The 23,656-nt window shown below is 35.1% G+C and overlaps 5 protein-coding genes across 8 annotated transcripts; 2 read left to right on the forward strand and 3 right to left on the reverse strand.

Moving 5' to 3' along the window:
- Positions 1 to 525: 525 nt before the first annotated feature.
- On the reverse strand, positions 526 to 2,503 carry LOC140836587 (polyphenol oxidase I, chloroplastic-like). The gene has a single exon (XM_073202214.1). It carries the CDS (start codon positions 2,471 to 2,473, stop codon positions 707 to 709), a length of 1,767 nt encoding a protein of 588 aa, XP_073058315.1. The 5' UTR covers positions 2,474 to 2,503; the 3' UTR covers positions 526 to 706.
- Positions 2,504 to 5,633: 3,130 nt separating this feature from the next.
- On the forward strand, positions 5,634 to 8,388 carry LOC140836588 (interactor of constitutive active ROPs 1-like). 4 transcript variants are annotated; one of them, XM_073202217.1, is made up of 4 exons: positions 5,635 to 5,869; positions 6,284 to 6,359; positions 6,946 to 7,004; positions 7,087 to 8,388. In XM_073202217.1, exons 3-4 carry the CDS (start codon positions 6,991 to 6,993, stop codon positions 8,132 to 8,134), a joined length of 1,062 nt encoding a protein of 353 aa, XP_073058318.1. In that variant the 5' UTR covers positions 5,635 to 5,869; positions 6,284 to 6,359; positions 6,946 to 6,990; the 3' UTR covers positions 8,135 to 8,388. The 4 variants fall into 4 exon arrangements, with proteins under 4 accessions (XP_073058320.1, XP_073058318.1, XP_073058319.1 ...); XM_073202219.1 differs by lacking the exon at positions 6,284 to 6,359 and having other exon boundaries at positions 5,634 to 5,876; positions 6,952 to 7,004; XM_073202218.1 differs by lacking the exon at positions 6,284 to 6,359 and having other exon boundaries at positions 5,635 to 5,876.
- Positions 8,389 to 11,553: 3,165 nt separating this feature from the next.
- Positions 11,554 to 15,745, reverse strand: LOC140836589 (tyrosine--tRNA ligase 1, cytoplasmic-like). The gene is made up of 10 exons (XM_073202220.1): positions 15,568 to 15,745; positions 15,256 to 15,403; positions 14,207 to 14,496; positions 14,028 to 14,124; positions 13,329 to 13,434; positions 13,154 to 13,236; positions 12,913 to 13,058; positions 12,209 to 12,314; positions 11,971 to 12,030; positions 11,554 to 11,724 (listed from the first exon to the last, which is right to left on the reverse strand). Exons 1-10 carry the CDS (start codon positions 15,645 to 15,647, stop codon positions 11,704 to 11,706), a joined length of 1,137 nt encoding a protein of 378 aa, XP_073058321.1. The 5' UTR covers positions 15,648 to 15,745; the 3' UTR covers positions 11,554 to 11,703.
- Positions 15,746 to 16,362: 617 nt separating this feature from the next.
- Positions 16,363 to 20,807, reverse strand: LOC140835979 (C2 domain-containing protein At1g53590-like). The gene is made up of 12 exons (XM_073201394.1): positions 20,458 to 20,807; positions 20,282 to 20,356; positions 19,664 to 19,807; positions 19,424 to 19,494; positions 19,167 to 19,323; positions 18,827 to 18,979; positions 18,629 to 18,670; positions 18,417 to 18,465; positions 18,051 to 18,143; positions 17,796 to 17,979; positions 17,345 to 17,468; positions 16,363 to 16,762 (listed from the first exon to the last, which is right to left on the reverse strand). The coding sequence occupies exons 1-12, from the start codon at positions 20,584 to 20,586 to the stop codon at positions 16,505 to 16,507; spliced, it is 1,479 nt and encodes a 492-aa protein (XP_073057495.1). The 5' UTR covers positions 20,587 to 20,807; the 3' UTR covers positions 16,363 to 16,504.
- A 1,453-nt stretch (positions 20,808 to 22,260) lies between these two features.
- On the forward strand, positions 22,261 to 23,280 carry LOC140835980 (uncharacterized). Its single transcript, XM_073201395.1, has 4 exons — positions 22,261 to 22,511; positions 22,611 to 22,647; positions 22,786 to 22,907; positions 23,018 to 23,280. The coding sequence occupies exons 1-4, from the start codon at positions 22,299 to 22,301 to the stop codon at positions 23,078 to 23,080; spliced, it is 435 nt and encodes a 144-aa protein (XP_073057496.1). The 5' UTR covers positions 22,261 to 22,298; the 3' UTR covers positions 23,081 to 23,280.
- Positions 23,281 to 23,656: the final 376 nt, after the last annotated feature.

The following is a 23,656-nucleotide window of genomic DNA, read 5'->3' on the forward strand; positions in this document are numbered from 1 at the left end:
AATTGCTTTTTTAATATTGTAATTTGTCATTTTAACGAGAGAACATTAAATTATTCTAGAGAATATTGTACAGAAATCATGACACAAGTGATCTCTCTCAAAGCTCTTGTAATATAGCGTGTTAAGTTGATAATGTTGTATGATTTGGTTGGTCGTGTGAATCATAAAAAAAGACATCATATCTTAATGAATAAGACTGATATCTGATCGATGCTCATACAATGCAAGCAAAAAAGAAATGATAAGACCGGTCTTTCGTCTTTCGTTTAGTACAGAGTTTTGTGCTGCTCAATACAAGGAAGCAATGTCGTGTTACTTTGATCCTAATTAAACAATGATTAAACCTACCAGAAAATTAACTAAAAATTTTCTTGGGTCTCAATCATATTGTTTTGCGTCGAGATGTCAACATACGGAAGTCGCCTTGTTCTGCAGTTTCAAGAATGAAAGTTCCTCTATTAATTTTCAGGGCCAAGACGTGTTCCTCCGCCATATTATATAGATGTTCCAATTTTAGGAAAGAACAGCAAACAAAATGGATTGAACATTACAACCGAGTGGAGCCACATAGTACTACCACGGAAAAAAACGATAAACGCAATAAAAAAAAAAAAAAAAAGGAGCAACACAGCGTGGTGATAACCATCTTATTCATACAAGCATTAAAATCCTAGGATCTTAAGCAGAGGACACCAGGACCTGATAATTAAGTGGATTTTGGAGGATTCTCAATGATTTTGATACCACCAATGGTAACACCAGGACCCTGATGTCTAGGCACCAAGGTCACAACAATGAAGTCATCGTCAGCAATGTCCATGTCATCGTACAAATCCGTGAGCTTCAGCTGGATTGAGGTGGTGGCCGATGAGCTTTTCGTTTTGTGTGGCACCTGTGCGTAAGTTCCTGCATAAGCGGCCTTGTCCAGCTCCCCTGGATTGTCATCTTCATCGTTCACAAATACATCGAACTTGAGGAATTTAGATGTGTCCAAAGTTATGTTTTCCAAAACCAGCAATTCGTCGGCTTTTCCTTTCTTGGTCTTGGAAACCTGGAACCTGACAACATTGTCCAGCTTCAATGGAAACATGGTCTCCGCTTTTGGTGCCGTAGAGGCAACTCTCGCAACTCTAGCCTTAGAAGTCTGGGGTGGAGGCCTGTAGTCTAGCCATGGGAGATCGATTCTCTCGTAATCGAATCCCATTTTCAGATTATCTAAACAGTCTTTCACAGTGACGCGAACAAGCTGTGCATTCTCATCGTAGAACAGGAACGAGGCATCCAGGAAATCAGGGTCCGTAATCTTCTTGTCCGGAACTTTGCTGCTCGGCAAAAAGTATTGCCATAGAGTCCACATCCGGTCGACATTTGCGTGATGGCAATAAAATAAAGGGTCCCGGCCTGCCGAGTAGAAATTACCCATGTCTTCTCCGCCGCCGGGAAAAACTCCGACCCATACATGCACAGCGGTGTGGGAGCCGCGCTCTGGTGCACCAGGCCCTGGTTCAGCTGGAGTTCCTTCTTTATAAGGCTTGCCCATGAAATCATACGCATTTGAGTTGCCGCGAATCATCTCTGTGTACATTACTGTTAGGTTGTTAGCCACAACTTGAAGAGGGTCGGTGTTCCTAGTCGTGCCAAGATCTATCACAGCGGGAGGCAAATTTTTCTGGTTGCGTTTCACGTCGTAGAGAGCAGAATTAGGATCTAAGAACATGGGCGGCATTGTCATGCCTTTAGGATTGTCCCAGTTCCAGAATGGCAACGCGAAAGTGGGATCATTGATCAGTTTTCCCAGGATTCTTTCGTAGAAATAAAGGTACCACCTATGGAAAGGAAAGAAGAGCCATGAGTTGTGGACTTGAAGATCCAGTGTCCCTTGGCCAGGTTGATCATAAGCGCCATTGCAGTAAGCGCAGTGAATGTTAGCTTGCTGCATGAAGCTACGAGGGTCGTCTGCTGGGAGACGCTTCATCCGATCAACAGCTAAATTGTACTTGAAAATGTACTCAGGAGAAACTCTATGAGCAGATGGCCTAATTTTCATCTGGAAAATTGGAGGGATTTTGTAATCAACGATACTTTGTGAAATCGGAGGGCAGCAGTTGACATCTAGCTTCTGGTGGGTAATCAAGTCGGTAGCGGTGCCACACTTGTCTAGCTGCGGGGCTTGAACGGGATTGGCTGAAGAGGACGGAGTGGCAACTAGGTTGGCAGCGCCGTAGAGGCTACCTAAACCCAGAAGTACGTTCCTTCTGTCGACCTTCCCTTTAGAAGGTTCGACATTTTGGAAGGCGGGTTCTTTCTGGTTTTGACCACCATTTGCGGCGACGGAGCAAGAAACTTGAGGACTGTTGGTGCAGTGGTTTGCATGGGTGGTTGAGTATGATGGCTTGGGGAAGACACGGCGAAGAGAGAAGTGGTGGTGGTCGGAGAAAGTGGTGTTGACGCATGAGAGATGAAGAGAAGCCATAGTTTGTGATGGTTTATGTGCACTAGTGCTGGTTTATTTATAGAACGTAAGAAAGGAGGGTCGAGAGATTCATACGGATAAAAGGGCTTCCATGTGATATTTAAGGGAGATAGTTTTATAATGAGTTCGAATCTTAATACAAATTTGAAATTTTCATATAAGTTCTCTACTATGTCTAAAACATATTATGTTAATATATAAAAACAGTGAATTTGGTATCACTCTGTCAATGCTTTAAAATATTCATAATAATAATAATAATCATAATAATAATAATAATAATATAATCATACAAACATATTTGAAATCACAAAAACTAACGTGACACGGTCTAACATTTTAATTTCGTGAAATATATATATTCTATTTAGGTCACACATGGAAAAATTTTATTTTTCATTGTAAATATAGATATGATTGACATATCTCATGAATAAAGATCCACAAAACACATACTTATTCGAAATTACGCTACTCAAACAATTAAAATAAATACATGTTAAAATAATCATATTCAATGAATTATTTTAATTTATTATAAATAAGCATGTGATAAATCACCCTGAAAGTTCTTAATTTTAATATGTAATTTCAATCATTTATAAATATATTATTTTTTATGTAAAAAATATTACATTTTAATGTAATTATATAATGAGTCAATTCCTCTCGCGAATATAGAACTGCGAGACCATGAATATAAATGTAATGTAACAACTAACACAACAAAATTTAGCCCGTTAGAATATTATCTAACATCACTCTGATACCATTCATATGAGCTAGCTAAGGAATTTTACAGATAATTATTGAATTAAAATATCCTTTGTACTCAGAGCTTTTAACACTATAAATAAAAAATATTTCGATGGTCCATTAATATAATCAAGAAACATATTTTTTCCAATTTTTGATAGTATATCAAAATTTCGTCACTTACATTGTACGAATATTATGATTATGTTCTAGAATTATGTCATGCTAATACTGCTTGGAGTTCCATTCTTTCCTAAACATTGATGTCGAGTACGTGCGATCCATAGTCCACTTCTATCGCGCAGATCTCCGGCTACCAAGTTTCGAATTAGAATTCGAAGTACAGTCTCCTCTAATCTTTCTTCATTCTTTCCTCGGACACAACCAATTGCTGAAAATAATATGTATATACAAATTTGAGTTTGGGGTAACTCAATGTTGAGGCAGAATGCGGGCTGGATTACTTAATATTTTGGGCCAAAATACTGAAGGGTAAATTAAAATCTCGTGGGCTAGATAATATTTTCGGAGCCTGCTCGATCTCACCCAAAGAGCATGCTTGGACACTTTATAGGAGTCACATAGCTAATACTATTTGTATAATGTTGTTAATGTAAAATTTATGGAAACTTTATTTTTACTTGGTTTTCAGTCCTATTTCGAAGGGCGATAACGTGGCGAAATATATATTTCAATTTCCATATTTAGTATTATTTTCTCTACTTTTTTACCAATATAACCCTATTTAATTTTTTAAAAAAATTTACTAAAGCATTCGGTTAAATATGATGTAAAATCAGAGATTTTAAAATTTAATTTTACAATAATTTTCTTAATTTGTGTGAACATACATGAGTGAGACGACACGAATAATAATTACATTATTATAGATTTGGATGGGTAAATAGCTAAAAACTTGAATTAATACAACACCATATTAATGGCAAAAACTATGTGAGACGGTCTCACGGGTCGTATTTGTGAGACGGATCTCTTATTTGGATCACCCATGAAAAAAGTATAATTTTTTATACTAAGAGTATTACTTTTTATTGTGAATATGGGTAGGGTTGACCCGTCTCACGGATTATGACCCGTGAGACGGTCTCACATTAGACTCACTCCATATTAATATAGGAGTACGTCTTTTGTGAGATGGGCTCAAGAATCTTTATCTGTGAGACGAGTCAATCTTATCGATATTCACAATAAAAAGTAACAGTCTTACCATAAAAAGTAATATTTTTTCATGGATGGCCCAAATAAGATATATGTCTCATAAAATACGACTCGTGAGACCGTCTCACATAACTTTTTGCCTTAATATAGACGACACATTGATAAATAAGATATCATGAATTGCAATCATGGAATGGGAGATATAAAATTACTTTTTCAATCATGATACACATAATGATCACCATAAATATGAAAGATAAAGATTATAAAATCAAAGAAAATGTCTAATTTTGTTGTGGAAAAATTTTCTATAAAGAGACAAGAAATTAAAAGGACAATTATAAGCAATTGGAAGATACTGTGGACTGAGTAGCATTTCAAGATTCATTGATATCTACATTCATTCACGAATTAACCCTCTTTATTTATTATTTATTTAACTCGTGAGTTATTTCGGTTTTATTGTAAATAAATGTTCGTTCATAAATACTTCAAAGCTATAGTATCTTATCTTATAATTTTTCTTCTCTAGGTAAATGATTCGAAGTAGGATCGAAAATAATCACGTGTATGCTATCACCATTTGAAAAATAACTAAATCTGTTTTTGACACAATGATCTTATTTAGTAGTTTCTCAAGTTGTTTTTGTTGGTCCCATGTACGACATTTTGATATATAATTATGAAAATAATGAATAAAATTGAACACCGAAATTTATAAATAAAACTTATTATGGTAAAATCATGGACAAGATAAAAAAAATTTACTATAATATTTTATGATATACAACAACTCACTCTCAGAGTCAAATATGAACTCTTTTAATACAGAAAAACAACAAACTGACGGTTTGAACTCATTAATTGCTTACAGTTTGAACTTTTAAATTTTTTTAATTAAATTTGATTCTTAAAAATCATAAAATCGCAATATTTAAAATAGTTTTTTATGTTTATATTTCAACTTTATTTTTTTTTAATTTTAAAAAAGCCTTTACCTCGGAATTCACTATAATATTAATTTTTTTTAAATTCAATACCTAATTTGGAAAAAAAAAAAAAAAACTTATCAATCAATCTTAAAAAAATACAAAAATATTATGAGCATAAAACAAAAAAAACTATGCAAATCAAACAAATAAAAAAAATTAGAATATACGACTTTTAATTCAAACTTTCAAATTCTAATCCCTTTTGTGGTGTTTCTCTCTCCAGCTTTAATTTTTTGTTGTTGGTTATTGCACGTACATACAGTTTTACCGATTGTCTCGACTCTCGAGAAGAGCTGTCGATATATATGTCCACAAACGCAATCCAAACGGCTAGATAAACCCAACCCATATCTTCTTTTTAATAATCAATGTTTACTTCTTTGTCTCGTCTTTTTTCATTTGCTGTTGATGATTAAGGCAAGACAGCATTCGCAGAACATGGAGTGATTAAGGAAGCATATAATCAAGGGTGAGATGTGCGCGCGCGTTTATGCTTGTGATTTTTTATTATTTGTCCTGTGTTTGAAGAGTTTAATGATGTGCTGGTTTTTATTCATGGTGTTAGGGATGTTTTTGTTTTGGGGGGTTTTGTCATCTGTTTGTTAGTATGTTCTGATACTGAAAAGGGCTTGATTTTTTTTCTTTAATTGGTATTAAGTTTTATACAAAAATGAATCTTTTCGATTCGGCTCTTGATATTCTTCATCTTTGAACTTTGCCCGATGAAGAGTATATAGTAGCAAGGCACAGCAATGGGCGTAAATGAAATGAAATTTTTTTTGGGACTTTTTTCCACTTAAAAAGGCCAGTTTTTTCGATTCAAGCAACACTTGCCTTCTCTGAATTCCTAGTGGTTATCATTGATTTATTGGATTATGTAAAGGGTTCTTAGGTTTCGATTGGATTTCTTCTGCAATGGATTGCTGCAAAAACACAAAAAAAGGATAAGAAGAAAGAAAGTAAGCTTCTTGACATTCAACTTAGGAAAGAATGATGAATTTTACTCATATTGGATTTCTTTGGGTTGACTCTTTCTGCTGGAACTTGAGATGTCATTAACATCAGTTGAGTAAATCAAAGAAGGCGAAAACAAAACTTAAATTTGTGCATAAGTTCTGTTATCCAGTTCCTTTACATGTTGTTCATTCCTTACTCAAATGAAGGGAAAACAGATGTTTCTAATTTATCTTTTTCACTCCACAATTGAATATTATGCGTTCAAAGGCAATAAGGCCGTGTATGTTGCAGCAAGGTGGACTGCAAAGTTGCCTTCCCTTATTTTAGGAAAGCAACAAGGCTCAAACCTTGGCACATTTCGCTATGTTTCACAAAAAAAACTAGGCAGATAGATGTCTTGGGATATTCATGAGCAATCAAGGTTTCTTTCGACTATAAATTTCTTTAGAACCATTCCAAGCGTTGGTTTTAGCTTTCATTGTTTTATGGCATTTTCCTTGAACATTTAACATGTCATGTTATTTTTTACAACCCCTTGTCATCTTGCGTTGTCAGATCATGTTCTGATTTTACATCGCAATTATGCAGATTGAGCTTGGAGTTGCTGTAAAAATCTTTTTAGTAGCCTAAAAAATGCCAAGATCAAGGTAGTTCTCAGAATCAAGGAACTCCTTCTATGCAGTGTATTGTTGTCTTTCCATGTGGTTGATGCGTAATATCATGCAACAGGTTAACAGAAATGCCTCAGAGGCAATCGCCCCGAGGCCCACCTCATCTCAAAACTCCAAGCTCCGATACTGATCCCCTGCATCGACCTAGGGCTGAAAAGACTCCAAAAGTACCAGAGGGTCGATCCCCTCGTGGTGTCCAATCTGATCCAGCAAACAAAAAGAAACTCGGGACACGAATTGCTGATTTGGAATCTCAACTTGGTCAAGCACAGGATGATCTCAAGAGTCTTAAGGACCAGTTGACTTCTGCAGAGACTGCTAAAAAAGTGGCCCAAGATCAACTAGAGATAAAATCCAAGAAACAACAAAAGGTTCCCGAGCCAGTAGAAATTCGAAAAAAGCCTTCAAGTGACATGGAAACGCAAGTGCTGAACATGAAAGAGAGCATCAGTGCAGCGATTGAAAAGTCGGAGGATGTTCACAAGGAAACCAATGTTTTTGAAGTTCCTGTGGAAACTAAGACAACTTCAGAGCCTGATAATCCTTCATTTGATGAGCTGACTTCTAAGAATGATGAGGTGACTCTATTGAAGAATAAATTGGCTGAGAAGAGCCAAGAATTGGACATTCTTCGTCTAGAAAATGAGAGCTTAAAAAATGAGCTCAATGAGAAGTCAATTAAAATATCTTCATCTCAATCTTTAATAGATGAGCTGATATTGAAGTTGAATAAGGCTGATCAAGAGCTTGAAAACACCAAAGCCAGTGCTTTTCAGACAAATGAGACGCTAGAAGCTACCAGAAAAGCTAGGGAGGAATTGGAAAACGAGATGAAGATGCTACGTGTGCAAACCGAGCAATGGAGAAAAGCAGCCGATGCTGCAGCATCAGTTCTAGCAGGGGGAACCAAGATAACGGGAAGAAGGATTCCCGAGAGGTGTGGATCGATGGATAAACATCATGGAAGCACGTTCCAACCAATTGGTTTTGCTGATTCTCCGGGACTGAATGAGGACTATCCTGATGATGTTTTTGGAAGTGGGAAGAGGAAAGGTTCTGGTATTAAAATCTTCGGAGAGCTGTGGAAAAAGAAAGGCCTGAAGTAGTGTGGCCTAGAAGCTTGCTAATGTTTTTGGCTGGGGAAATGGTTGCTCACCATTTTTTTTTGCCCTTAGTTTCATTGTATTTCGCCAATTTCGGTAACTCTCTTTTGGGTTAAAAATCTAATGATCCTCTTCCTTAAGAAAAAAAATAAAAAATGGTCTAATGCTCGTCCATCTCTCTAGACAGGCTTTGGCTTGAACCTGGACTCTGTAAATTAAGTTCTTATCTTTATATGTTATGCTTCATCTTTGCTTCAGTTTGTAGCACTAACATTTGTATATTTCAGGGTTTTCGAACAATTCATAGAATGCCAAGAATTGTCCAAATTACTTAAAATTTTAGTAAAGAGGGGATTAGCAGTACAAAATAAGAGGATGGATTACTAAAAGGAATCCAAGAACAATCATGAAATAGAGGGATCAATAACAAAGTTTGGTACAAAAGGAAGCTTGCGAAAGCTGGAAACATCGATATTAATGGGGTTAAACACATTTTTGTATAATCTGTCTCTTCTCTCCCAACTCGCTTTGATTCCTCCTTACTGCACCCACTCACCACCACCATTTCTACTTGCTGCGACCGCCAACTTCCCTTCAACGGCGACCATGGTCGTTGTCTCTGCCTCGCACTTGAGTAAAGAAAATGTACATATAAGGTGTTGCTTCTGAATGTAATTTTTTTTTAACTTTGATCAACTATTTTTTTTAGAAAAATGCTCTTCTCATAAATATAACACATTTTAAATATATTTGAGTAGATCATATTCTTTAAAAAATAATTAACCAAGATTATTTACGAATCTTCCGTTTCTTCCATTACCAATAACTGTATTATTTTTGGTTTTTTTTTTCTTTTTGGTGGTAGGCTTTGTTTTCCTTCATGTTTAGTAGTGTAGAAAATAAAAATCGGTGTCACGTGACTAACACATGACCCTTACCGATAACTTTAACCACTAGGCTAACACTAAGGACTAATAGTGTACTACTTTTAAAAGTTTAGGGACCAAAATTATCACTATCGAAAGTTTAAGGACTAGATTATAATAACCAAAAAGGTGTTTTACCTCATGCCTATACATTTTCCAAGACCTAAAATCATAACCTATAATGCTCATAATAACTAAAAATAAGAATTATATTTTATTTAGAAGATGCAAAAATAATTTATAAGAAAAAATAGATAGTAGAAATACGTTATATAATATTATTTTCTTCTCATTATTGATTCTCTTTATAATGAATTTAGGATGATCAGATTAATGATACTTAATAGCACAATTACATCAAAATAATTTTACTTCCTATATTGCCCTTCTCATGTAACCAAAATACTAATTATATTTTGCACTCTAATAGTGAACAAAATTTGGACAATAAAAAAATTTCACAATGCAAAAACTTTACCTAACAATTCATCTTTTTATAGTAGAAATAGAATGATTGCTCGGATAAATATGATCACCTATTTGGGCACCGATGAGATGAATTCATATAGTCTACTGATCTCTTGCATGTTCCGCAAATGTATGCATTTTTTTAATATATTTATAAATTAAAACATATATGATTCGTGTATATTAATCAGATTATTTCTATTATATGAAGTCATGAAGAGCAATGCGTGTTGTTGTTCATATCTATAACTTTGGTGGCCTATACATGGCACAATCTAAAATTTTCTTGATGATCTACCTCTTTTGCGTTAATCTTTTGTCGCAAATTCTTCCATCATTTGCTTCAATTTCGAAAGGTTTCAGGTTGAAACTCATTCATATAGATTCTCCACACTCTCGTCTTCATCAAGAAAACCTTTCAGACCTCCAAAGGTTCAAGAAAAACGTAGAAATTTCCGTGCTTCGAGCTTCTCACCTTAAAAAATGTAGTGAAAATGGCATGGATGACTCAACGATTATCCGAAATAATTCCATCCGATTACCACTTCAATACCTCCGACCCATTTCACCGTAGAACTGACACTCGGTAGTCGGTACACCCCCAGTTAAACGAACCTTAATCTTTGACGCGGGTAGTTCTCTTACATGGACAAAACCAACCACTTTTCGATCAGAAAAATTCTAGTTCCTACAAATCATTGACCAAGAAGCATAAACTAGCGCTGAAATATAACTGTTTCATGTTTGGAATCATGTTATTACTTTGTGCAGTATTATGGAGGGCAGACCTCAGTAGGAAATGTTGCTATGGAGGATTTCGTCTTTCAAACTTCTTCAGGACAACCTCATACGCAACGTGGTCTTGTGTTTGGTTGTGGAAATTATTGTCGTGGCATATTGGTTGGCGACATTAAAGAAGTCACTGGCGTATTTGGAATTGGTAAAGATTCGGTTTCGTTCGCACGTCAGATGGGAGGGGTGATCCAGGAACGTTTCTCCTATTGTCTCCCGACTATTAACAATTGTGCTAAGCAATCTTATTTAAGATTTGGCAATGAAGCTACCATACGAGGGAGAAAATCTAAAACAACACCGTTTCTGAAAAGCATGCAAAATAAAACTACAAACTGGATTTAAAAGACTTCAGTGTTAATGGATAGAGATTGATTCAGGTGCTTCTGTTTCTCTCTTACACAACAAGGCTATCTCTGCTGTTCAAATGTCGATCCAAAGGTATTTTTCGAAGCTCAAGGATGTGTCAAAGGGCTGCAGGAGGGGAGATTCCGAAAGAGTTTCTTTGTTATTTGTTTCCTCGAAATTTTAGAGAGTTTCCCAACATGACGTATCATTTCCAGTGGAGATTCCACCAGTGAATCATCTTTTTTCATTTCTAGGGAGTTTCGGATGCTTTCAAATTATGGGGTCAGAAAATGTGACATTATTAGGGGCGTATCAGCAGCAGAACACGAGGTTCGTGTTTGATTTGAAGGAGGAAAAGCTCTCGTTTGCACCAGAGGATTGTTCCAAAGATGCAGACTAATGGAAGGCTTCTTTTTAATTGTATCTGACTCGATAGTTTCGCCTTGACTTGATTTCTGTAGCTTTCACTCTTCCTCTCACGTATCCCGTCATCCCTCGTCAGATTATCAGATTAGTTCATGCTACAATAAGACGAGTACTCGATATTGCATCCAATGATCCAAAATTGTACGTGTAAAATAATTATGAACTATTGGATGTATCGTTCTGAAATATGTGGCTTTGAAGAATTAATATATAAAACATATTTGTAATGATTCCAACAAATTACATGTAGAAATAACTTGATTTAAGTTTTTTAAAAAATTAACAATTGAAGTCATGCATTAGAAATTCACATATATGAAATGTTTTGATTCATTACAAATAGAGGGTTTTAAAATATCATTAATCTCTTGTAGAAGATTTAAAGAGGCTAAATCTTGATTTTGAAAAATTCATCAGTCTGATATTGTTTGCTAAATCTAACAACAAATATGTGGATGGCTCTGGTGGAATATAATCAGATGTCTTGCTCCTAAGTCCCAATAGAAGCTTGTATTATCAAGAAGTCACATGCAATAATAATAGTGCAAATGAAATTTATAAACTTTCTGGAGTATTATTTATGGCATTGAGCTTGTTTGCTTCCATTCCACATTATCTGGTGACCCTGTAACCCTACATTTTGGGAGAAAATGAAGAATGTGAGCACAAGCGACGAATACTGATTCAATAATGTTAACTCACAATCACCATTTATAATTTAAAGTCCAAATTCATCATATATTATATAAATTTAATAATGTCACACTAATCAATGTTTGTATGTTATTATATAAAAAATTTCTACATAAAAAGCTAACTTAGTCATTAGCTAGTTCATCAAATTCAAAGTAGAAGCCGCAGTTAATAAAACATACATACCTTTACCCTTTTCAATAGCTCCTTGGCCTTGGGGTCGTTGCTGAAATGATCACGCACTGGCTGAACACCATAATTTAATAATTGCATGAGTAAGTGGAAATGTCAATATTTTGAAGATAAACCCATAATTATATTGTTTGGAGATGTCAATATTTAGAAGATAAACCCACAATTATATTGTTTGTAAATCGTAAAAATGCATGACAATAATGAGTAGAACCGGTAAAGCATGAACGACCTGTAGTATGCGGTTTATCGCTTTTGATAGAGCAGGTTTTAGATCCCCTGGGTGCAGATCACCATTTTCATAATCATCAGCTAAATCTTTGAATCTCTTGAAGGTCCTGAATAATAGGACATTATTTTCGTGGGAGAAGTTTGAAAGGGTTAATACATACATATAATGAACTTCTTTATCAAGTTGTCCAACGAGTTTCAGCAAAGAGAGAATCAATGCAAAATAGTTGATAAATTGGCTTATTGTGCAGAGTTTCTTACTGATCCTAAATTCCTAATCCCAACCCTGTGGCCCATCACATGCACAATATTATCAGAGAAAACTATAAGTTGGAACACTGAGAGCCAAGTGCTGCACAGACAATGTCACATACAAAAGCAATCTCATAAGCTACATGATTTGAGAATTTGACACAGATGGGTCCTGAATCAAGTCCTACATCGACGGGAACATCACTTTGTGAAGTTTAAAGCTAATTGTATTACCCCCATCTCGTATTAACTTGTGTGAAGAGCTTGAAATCATTTGGAGAACTATATATATTGAACTCTTTTAGAGACTCGAGCTAACCAATTTCACGAAGTTAGAACAAATGCAAAATAGTTTCTAGTGTAGCTAGTTATGCGGAGCCTACCTCCCTCACCATGTGGCCAAAGTAGTGACTAAAACAAATGGCAGATTAGTAAAAAGTAAATAAGACTCACTTGTCACCACCATTTTCTGGTTTTCTCTCAATTGTGAACTCATTGAACCACGGAAAAACAATGTATTTGATGTACTCCATGCATGGATTCTTTTCCACCACCTTTGGAGGGCAGAACGCTTTCTTTATTTTCAAATTCACATCAGCCTGTGGATTTATTAGTAACATGTCCATAGTTGCCATAAGGTAAAAATTTAGAAGAACCATATTGCAAATAAAGAACATGGCCAACAGGAAGGTACCTCTTCGTCTTCCATGTAGATGGAAGATGATGGATCACTCTTTGACATCTTCTCCTGTCCTTCCTGCAAACCAGGAAGCATATCTACGCATGAAAATAACCAAATGTAATAGTGCAATTAGTAATATTTATAATGAGTGTCAGGGTAAAGTTAAAACAGTTCTACAAATACGTACGGTGAGACAATATTATAGGCTTGTTTTTTCTCTTGATGTCATCACAGTACTCCCTCGCAAGCACATTCACTTTACGTTGGTCCATGCCCAGTTGGCATATATCAGCCTATATAAACCACCAGTGTATAATCAGTGTTAAATATAGAATGAAAAATAATGTGGTCACAGTGATAAGTTACCAGAGAAACAGTACCACATGGAAAAGATCATCTACGCTAATGGAACCCGACCAATAAAACATTGTTAAAAAAATCATCATACACTGCATGTTGCTTTATATCCTTGCTTAGATAGAACTGGATTTCCAGGCGCAAAAAACTTATAGCTCAAGGTTCACACAAGCTAACAAATGAATTTATCAATATCTCAATTCTCAAACGGCGAAAACACTAGCTTAATATTGATTTTATGTCACTCTTAAGTCTTAACATAAATTGTTTGACCTCTAAGTGATTATCGTTATTCTCAATCATTACTTGTAAAAGAACAAATGATCTGCAATCCTTAAACCTCATGACTAAAATAATTCCTGGGGTGAAAATCAAACAATCAATTAAATTCAGGAGTCAGAAGTCTGAATTTTGGATTAAATTAGCAACAACTTGAAACTCAGGGCTGAGAATACACAATGAGACAACTTGGCTTTTAACTTATATTAATTATTAATCCATTCAACAAAGCATATACATAAAAAGTCACCTTGAGGAAAAAAATATCAGCACATTGCATGCATGGGTAGAATATCTGGGCAGCAGACAATTCATCTTGCTCAGAACGACCCATAATTTGACAACACCTATGTACGCCCCCAAAAAGACAACAAATCCGTTAATATTAATACATCCAAATATCAATTAAAATAAAAATAGAAAAAATACCTCACAATCCTTGGAAGCTTGTTCCTCCGAGCTATATCCATTACAAGAGGCCAGTACTCATGAGCTCTGGAGTTGATCTCTTCAGAAGACCATATAAATTCTACCTGACCACTTTCAAGATTCATTCCTACAGCTTTCCATATCTCAATCAAATACTGTCCGATGACTTGAATTTTCTTCAAGTCACCACCCATTTTGTTGTTTAGCTGAGCAAACCAATCTGCAATCCAAATTTTCACTTTGCAGCCAGAAGAGGTCAGCTTATTGACATTGATGGCCTTCATGACTCCCTGTTCATAGATACATAACAGATATAGATAAACAATGATCTAAGTAAGTTTATTTAAAATATGTCAAAGTACATCTTTATCTCATAGGAAAATGCACTCTGTAGTCTCTGAAAAATAATAAAGACAGCTCATACATTGTGTAAGTTACAGCCGTCTGAGAGAGAGCAAGGAACAATATTTAAACTTGATCAATTATAGATACTAAGAATGAAAAAGGCAGAAGCATAAAATACTATGCAACTATTTGCAGTTGCACAATCTGCACTTGTCAATGTGACATAAAATGGTATTCCGATGCCAACCATAAGACGGTAAAACAAAACTACCCATTATCAACCTCATAACATTATCAATCCTAGACATTCATTGGCGAGCAGAATAAAATGATTTTAACAATTTGCACGCCAGTCAATTGAGCCCACACCCACAGAAAAACACAACCAGAAAAATATTATGAATTTAAAAGCAGCCCAACATATCTACACTTGTCCAAATTACATATTCCATTCACTCACTTAGCTTGTCAATGTTCTATGCAAGAAACAACTTGACCACATCAAGTTTCAAGTTCCAACTGAGAAAAATTTCCAAGAAAATCCAAATTGGATTTCAGTCAAAATAAGACCATATAACAACAAAAAGCACCAATTTTTTTACTTGAACCAAGAAACCAATTGTAGATCACTACATTATCAGCTTTAGACTTGAAAAAAAGGGGAACTTTTCTGAAATTTAATACAGCTAGACGAAGTAAATGACCTGAGCAATGTGCATTCTGCCAGAGGGTTCAAAGCCATCGTAGCAAATGGGATTAGGCTTGTTAGCCAATAGTCTCTCCAACTCATCCTCCTGTATGCACTCTTCGCCAATGCTTCTTATCACATCGAACCTCTCCTTCACGCTCATTCTAACAATAATTTCATCAACAAATTCAAAAACCCATAAAATATACTCAAAAATTGATTTAACAACAATATGAATTCTAAAAACCATAAAGATATTTAAAGGTTATAAACATAAAGTCAGCATAAACTGCTACAAATCACTTGAAGGGGAACGAGAGAGATTTACCGGGATTGAGGAGAAATAGAGAGTGACTGAAGAGATTGAGAGGGAGGAGTTTCGCTACTGTGGCAATCGTCGTTCTCCATCGCAGACAATGACGGCAGGGTTTAGTAATTTCGGGAAGTTATGGCTCCTTCTATTGACGCGTGAATATCTTAAGCTTAATTCTTAGGTGGCGTTAGGGCTTTGGGCTATATATTGAAAATATTTTAATATATTATTATCTTTCGAAAAAAATATAAATATATTATAGATTACTTTTTAATGTATATTATTTTTTATGTATTGCTGATAAAGAGAGACTACAAATGTTTATTTATATGATGATAAAAACTTGTATGAGATGGTTTTACGGGTCGTATTTTGTGAAACGGATATCTTATTTGGGTCATCTATGAAAAATAATATTCTTATCATAAAAAATAATATTTTTTCATATAAGAGATCTGTCTCACAAAATAAAATCCATGAGACTGTCTCACATAAATTTTTTTCGTTTCTCAATTGTGGATTTGCCAAGCAGAACGTATGGCTGAAACGATGCTTGTTTTCTCTACCCATTCATTCTTTAAAGACAAAATCTTTCTCTCTTATCATTTCAATTTAAAAAATTGTCAAACTTTCATAGAAAAAATCATAATTATTAACTTTATATTTTATTAAATCACAAACCTAATCCATATGTATTAAGTCGTTAGCTTGTATCTATATACAGCCCATAAGTTAATCATCAATTGATTACCATTTTTTTCTTTTCACATTTAATTACCAAATCTGGTCCAAAGAAAAATAGTGAGATGAATTGTTTTAAGTTACATTGCATTCATCATATAAAAACTAAACATTTCCAAGAAAACTCGCAGTATCAAAACAATGGCAAAGCCTCAGTGATGATCAAACTATGATTCATGATGGGTTTTAGCGATCATTCAACTCTTACATTTCATCGTGCATTCTGTGGAACACTGAGCCAATCTTTCAAGCCTTTGACAAGCCTCCTTGTTGAATTATGACCATTACCCGGAGCTTGCTCATCACGGCGATGTATCCGAAATCGATTCCTTGTTTTTCTTTTGGTGTCCATTGCCTCACATTCATAATCAACTTTCGGGAGTATGTTGGATGATCTTAGCAAGGAGGGTTTTTTGTTGTAGTTAAATTCATCGTCGAAATGTTGTAGATCATACGAATATTCTGCATGCTGCTTTGATAAACAATTTCAGCGTTTATAAAAGTAGAACTGCATAACCATGTCAAAAACTATGCTGATTAATAAGAACTGTGAAGGGTGAGACGTATTTTACTACGAGGATACATTTGATTGGATTTTGTCAAACACGTAATGCCACATTGATATATAGCCAAGATATGACTAGAACTATAACTAGGAAAAAGCTTACAAACCAGCTCGATAGCCTTGTTCTGAGACATATTAGCTCATGTTCAGCAATACAAGTACAGTTGAGCCTTTTTCGAGCAAACTTACGAGACTAACAAGCTGACTCTGGCTAGCTCGGTGCAAGATCTTGCACTGTTATATCATATATAGATGGGAAACACTTGAACACACATAAACATAAACATCAACAAGGATGATTCCCTTATTCCATTTAAGATTTTCCTAGGAAATTTGTCGATGTGTTTTCAAATTTTCAAGTCCTGATTTGAATATTCAAATGACAGCCAAAATGAAGAAACAAAGTGGGATCATCTCCAAAAAAAGGATTTTATCTAAGCTAAGCTATGCATAATATTTACCCGTGTCAAATGGGAGAAATTATACCTTTTTGTTGCACTCAGAGACAGTCACTGCAAGACGCAATCTTCCCCATGTAATGTTCTTTAATGGCAACCACATCTCATGCCTCCGGCCATCCCGGATTTCATTTATGCTCACACTGCAGTCTCTGCACCATTTACCGTATTAATTCATCATAATCATAAATTTAGAAAATAACAAGTTGGTTTGTCAATATTTCTTAGCAAATACAGTTTTGAAAAACCAGCCTTCGATCTCCAAAATAAAGATGCATATCAGCAACAAGCATAAGCTTCCTGACAAAATTTCACTAAAATTACGTTTCTGAATATAGTCAAATTGGGAAATGCAATGAAAAGGACTAGTCCACGATACAGAAAACATCTCACAGACAAGGAACTACTGATAAATAGTGAAAACGTCTAAACAAAGTGAGCATGATAAAGTATCAATGATAAAAAAGGGGTGAACACACCCCATTGTGTCATTATAGAAGAAATCCTTGTCAACAACTTCTATAACGAGAATGTTAGGTGATTCCCATGTGCAAATAGGGATCTTGAATTCCTCATGCCATTTTGGAGCCAAAGTTTTCTTCTGAGTCTTGGTCCGAAATCTGTAGGGTCCTATTCTACCCTTCACAAATGGGTCGGCTGATCCTGAAAATCAACTCTAGTTACAGTCAAGAAAATCTTGTGCATATAATTGTTAACAAAGTGTTTGAATGAACCATTCAAGTCTGCTGGTTTCATATCAGCAGCTTCAAGAATTTCCACAGTAGCATGGGCGATGGGCTCCTTTGCATCAACAAAGAACCAGTTCTCTGATATGGGGGCAATTAGGCAAAGTGATCATAAACCATTGAACAATCAAACCATCATCAAATTTTACGGTTTCAATACTCACACAGCTGAAAAATAGAAGAATGTCGAATAAACTCACTCTATCTGCACAGCTCAGCCTTACGAAAAACTGAGACTAACATCGGAACTCTACCTTTTTTTAGTCCAAGATAGAAAATAACACAACGCTTTAACAAATGAAACTCAACTTTGTGGGCCAAAAATTAGAAATTGTGAAGTTGGGGTCAAGATACCTGGTCGGGGTGAACTGAACCTTTTAACGTCAACCACCAACATGTTAGGCTATAAAAGTAACATAACATTATAAGTTGGTAGATGAAACATTCCAGCATATTAAAAATAAGCTACACGACATAAGAAAAGAAGTATCATGCTCCTAATTGGCAATAGCATTAATGAAGAAAATATGCAAGTTCTTGGGTTCAAGAAAAGTAAATGATCTCACCTCCACTAGAGTTTGCTCAAAGACAAGGGCCATAAGATTATCCTAAACCAAAGAAAATTTATATAAAATAAGTCGGATGAGTCTATATAACGGGAAGAATTCAAAAATGGTTTATCTCTCTCTCTTTTTATTTTTCCATTTTCTTTTCCTCTTTCCAGGAGACAATGGCTTGTTATGGAGACGATTTTATGCACTTACTATCCATCCAGCTATCCCTGGAACTTCTGATACATCGAGGCCGTGTGTGTATATAGGCTTGACAGCTAGCTGAGAATATGGTGGCCCAGCAAAGCATACATGCAAACGACCAATAAATGGCCAACAGGGCAGGAACTTAAACCCCACTAAAACCTGCTAGAAAAGAAAGTTAGCTACTCATATCATGTGAACTCAGTGAGCAGCTTCATTTCTAAAGGTTTGAAAACGTGGGGTATGTTTAAAATAACAGAGTCGGATTAAATTACCAAAGCCAGTGCTGCAAGTTCTTGCAGCTTGCTAAAACTGCTAGATTTGCCAAACAGAGTGGCATTTTACTTACCTTTCCTTCAATTTGCATGTCTAACAAATGTGATTTTGCCCACATCCCAAATCCCAGAAGTTTCCTCAGTTTCACACCGAGTATTGCACTCATATCATCTGCACTTAGAAAATTCACTCCGAATTCTAAAACCTGCAGTTGGTTGGCAATAATATTCCTTTACCAGAGTAGCAGCACAAGTAGAGTAAAATTCAACACATATTGATAGGTAGTTGATTCTAGTTCACTTACCAAGTCATCAGTAGTCATTGGATTGCTGAAGAACCCTCATTTGGGTGAAGACTGGCGGGGATCTTCCCAAATGAAGATGCTGAATCTCAGCATCTTTCTGCGCATAAACAAATGCAGTATTACCTATCAAAAATCGAAAATAGGCAGCAACCTCTTACTAGCCCCACAATCACAGCTATCCATCCCATTGGCAATTGTCAATTCACAATCATCATAAAAAACAATCATTGAGGTTATATCAATATGTCAATTGACTCAACTCATACCACAGTCCAAGGTTTATATTTGTGCAAGAACCAAGGAACCATAGGAAGTAGGATTTTCTGAGAAACTATCTGTTCCAAGCAAACAGGCCAAATCTTCTCTACAGCATGGTTCAACCACGTTACAGTTTCAGAATCTGAAAAAACCTACAGAAAATGTGATCAATTCAGATAAGAAGAATACTACTTATTTTAATTGAAATTCAATCCAACTACAATAAAAAGGGAATATGTGAAATGAATCAACTCAGTGAAGCACCTTTGTAGCTAATGAGTATTTCACATGTTAAAGATCGAATTTTTTTTGCATACTTTCAGCTCGATTGGCATCTTTTTTCTCATGTATGGAACTGACATGGCTCCCTAGCAAAAAATAACACCAACAAAATATAAATGTAACTCCCCATTTTACTTGGCTACCACACATCAAATCCTCTATCACCCCGAAATCAAAATCTCAGTTCATCCGACTCTTACTATATTCATTTTTCTACCTCCTATAACAATGAACACTCAACTAAATAAAGACATAATGGCACACTGATTTCATAATCTTCTCTTCAACAAAAGTACACAACACGATCCATTGACTAAGTAAAAGCACACTAAATCATAGTTTACCCTTCGTTGATTAGACTCTATTTTTGCCTCGAACTTCAGTTTCTTTCTCAATCTAATCACATATTCCTCATGAACCTGCAAAACCATTCTGACCCATAAATCAGAATCACAAGAGATCTTATTCTTTAAGGAGAAAAAAGAACTTTAATCCGGAATGCAAAAAAGAAGCAGCTTACGAAATAGAGATAGACGAGGGACAGAAAATAAGCAACAGGGTGGCAGCAGTTGAATGAATTGAGAAACCATAGTAAAAGCAGTATAATACACACATGATGGAGTAAAGTTGCGTCTTTTACACTCCCCATCTTCGAAATTCAGAATATATACATTTCATCCGATCGCATGCATAAATCTTGCCATCAAAATCTTGTTCAGGCAGATCCCGCGAACGGCGTTCATCACAGGAGAAATGTATATAAGCTTAAAATGAACGTGTAGCTGTGACAATGGAATAAACGGATGAAAAAAGGAACGAAGTAGCCATAATTTTCCCAGATTCAGTCCGAAGTTGACTTTCAAATTGGTATTTTTATGCAATTTTTACCTCCAACAAGTTTCCATATATATATTCCTAGTAAACTTGAGACTGGTTCTTTGAATATTACGTTTCCCGGCCAAATGCCGGTTATTGCGGTTTGCAGAGCAATCTATTGCTGTCAGGCAGCCGAACCGATCCGGACCGGAAAATCAAACCAAACCATAACGTTAGTTTGGACTGATTTTTAGTTAACACGGTTTTGAAATCAATCAAACCGCAAATTGCTTTGGTTCAAAATTTGGATTAATATATATATATATATATATATATATATATATATATATATATATATATATATATATATAATATTTAATTTTTATTACATGATTAGTAGTATGATAAATTGATAACGCATGGATGCTTATTTCATAGAGTTTGGGCTCAAAATTATTTATGCCAATTAACTTAAGTTGTAATATACCAAGTATTAACTTCTAACTTTTTCTTTACTTTTTTGAAAATACTAATTTTATTTTTCAACTACAAACTGAAGTTACAAAATTTGTATATTCAAAATTTATATTTTTTTATGCAAAAGTTGTAATGTTCTATGATATATTAAATTGTTAAACGGTTTGATATTTTTATGAAAATCGATATTGTCTATCTATAAAGTTGAAAATCAAGCATCCAAACTAAACCCAACCGAAATTTAGTTTGGCTTGGTTTTTACTTATTAATGATTTGGTTTGATTTGTAGTTTTTGCAAAACCGATAGAATTTGTTTGGTTCAAATTTTTGTTAAAAACCGAACCGATCCGCACGTTGACCATACCTTCAGCATCTAAGCTTTTGCCTTTAAACTACGTTAAATTCAAAGCGTTTACTACTTCAGCGTAAATAAATGAAATTTCTACGTTGTTACTCATATCATAAAATATTATTAATCAACAGATTCCTTTTAGTTTTTTTTTTATCATAATATATTTTTAATCAATTTCAATATTTTCCGACATAAGATAGTCTCATCGATTCTAAAAAATTTGATATATTATTCATTATATTATATTTTGAATAGGTCTTTTGTGAGACGGTCTCACGAATTTTTATCTGTGAGACGAGTGAATCATACCGATATTCATAATAAAAAGTAATAATCTTAGCATAAAAAATAATATTTTTTCATGGATAATCCAAATAAGATATCTGTTTCACAAAATACGATCCGTGAGATCGTCTTACACAAATTCCATCATAAAATATGTAAATAAAAACAAAATCTTCCATCATAAAATATGTAAATAAAAACAAAATCGGTTGTTTTTTTTTTTAAAAAAAACAGTGTAATATATAAGCCGTCACAATATCAAAATTTTTGAGATAAGATACATTGGGTATATTATTTTTTGTATTAATTAAATAAAAACATAATAATATTGATAAAAAAAAGTAATAAAATAAATCATATGAAATAAATAAATTATCATTTCTTTAATTTGTGCATATGTGCAATCACAATCTTCGCAACGGATAAGAAAGATGCCAATCACAGCTTTCCATCTTCACCAAACCCTAGTTCCTCCACCAAAAATCAATTTCACTTCAAATGCTGCAAAGATCAAGAATGGAGCTACAACGTGGAGAACAACCCTGCGGCGGAGATCATATGCATCTGTTGTTTCAGCCTCTCTGGCGCCGCTCGACTTGACGGAGGAGAACATTAACCAGGTGTTGGCGGATGCAAGAACCGAGGCCAGTTCTAGTTTCACTCAAATTCATCTCAATTACTGAACTGCTGTGAGGATAATTATTAACAGTTGCCGCAATTTTCCACCTTTTTGGACTTTGTAGTTGGCGCAACTCTTCGACACTTCTGTCAACATAACAGGTGTGATTTTTTTTAGATTCTTTCAAATCAAGATTGATATGAGACAGCAAAACCCTAATTAAGTGTTAATTGAATGAACTCCTTTGGTTGAATAACTGCATTTCAAAACTCAAAAAGATACATACGTATATATTACAGGAAAAGCAGAACTTGCCGATTTAGATGGACCCTATGTGAAAATAAGCCTCAGCGGCAGGTTTTGGCACACACGTTCAACAGTTTTGGCCAGACTTGGGAATTACTTGAAGCAGAGAATCCCTGTAAGATGATAGATTGATTTCTATAAGCTTGGGAACGCTTAGCTGACGTTTTGGCAACTCGAATTTCTTGGTATCATTCCTGATCATAGAGTTTTATGTATTCTGTGCAGGAAATCTTGGAGGTGGATATAGAGGATGAGAAGCAGTTGGATGATAGCCCAGAAAACTTTTAAGCTTAATCTAGCGAACCCGCATATTTTCGAGGGTGGGACAATCGTGTTTCTGGATTCACCCATTTACATCATTTCCAGTTTCTTCATTCTTGATGGTGGATCTACTTTTTCATTTTTTTTTCTAGCTATTTGTTTATAAACATTCGAGGTTAGAGTTGGAATCTACTGGGATTGATATTTGATCTCGATAACATTGGCACGATGTACTGCATGTATATGATTCGGGCGTGTGTCGAATAGCGTCTGCATTGCGTGCTTCAAGTGGACTTCGTGTGGGTTTTTGGGGCTATCTTGCCAACACTATATCAACAAATCAAACAACTGGTTGAGAGATGATTATGTATTACATTTGTCTTTCAAACCAACGGCAGGCTTACGGGAAGAACAACTGGCAATCTGCTGGCATTTGGGTTAGGTTGCCCTTCTATCTGGGCCCAAAAATTGTCAAGAGCATTTCAAAATACTTTTGAAATACTGATCGCGCGAATCTTTAGAAATGGACTGATGTATAATAAATGATGTTCCTTGGTATTGTTAAAAAATTCAAACAAGTATATGTGAGGATCTAATCATCAG

Source organism: Primulina eburnea, chromosome 7, assembly GCF_022965805.1.
Source record: "Primulina eburnea isolate SZY01 chromosome 7, ASM2296580v1, whole genome shotgun sequence".
NCBI classification, from domain to species: Eukaryota; Viridiplantae; Streptophyta; class Magnoliopsida; order Lamiales; family Gesneriaceae; genus Primulina; species Primulina eburnea.

Excerpts from the sequence above, each read along its gene's own strand:
- LOC140836587 (XM_073202214.1), bottom strand. The coding sequence starts at position 2,473 with ATGGCTTCTCTTCATCTCTCATGCGTCAACACCACTTTCTCCGACCAC.
- LOC140835980 (XM_073201395.1), top strand. The coding sequence starts at position 22,299 with ATGCCAATCACAGCTTTCCATCTTCACCAAACCCTAGTTCCTCCACCA. Across the intron at positions 22,512-22,610 it reads TGGCGGATGCAAGAACCGAG|TTGGCGCAACTCTTCGACAC; the intron begins GCCAGTTCTAGT and ends TGGACTTTGTAG. Across the intron at positions 22,908-23,017 it reads ACTTGAAGCAGAGAATCCCT|GAAATCTTGGAGGTGGATAT; the intron begins GTAAGATGATAG and ends TATTCTGTGCAG.
- LOC140836589 (XM_073202220.1), bottom strand. The coding sequence starts at position 15,647 with ATGGAGAACGACGATTGCCACAGTAGCGAAACTCCTCCCTCTCAATCT. Across the intron at positions 13,237-13,328 it reads GCCTATAATATTGTCTCACC|ATATGCTTCCTGGTTTGCAG; the intron begins GTACGTATTTGT and ends TTTCATGCGTAG. Across the intron at positions 12,315-12,912 it reads CCAGAAAATGGTGGTGACAA|GACCTTCAAGAGATTCAAAG; the intron begins GTGAGTCTTATT and ends CCTATTATTCAG.
- LOC140835979 (XM_073201394.1), bottom strand. The coding sequence starts at position 20,586 with ATGGGGAGTGTAAAAGACGCAACTTTACTCCATCATGTGTGTATTATA. Across the intron at positions 18,980-19,166 it reads ACATGCAAATTGAAGGAAAG|GTTTTAGTGGGGTTTAAGTT; the intron begins GTAAGTAAAATG and ends CTTTTCTAGCAG. Across the intron at positions 17,469-17,795 it reads TTCTATAATGACACAATGGG|AGACTGCAGTGTGAGCATAA; the intron begins GTGTGTTCACCC and ends TAAATGGTGCAG.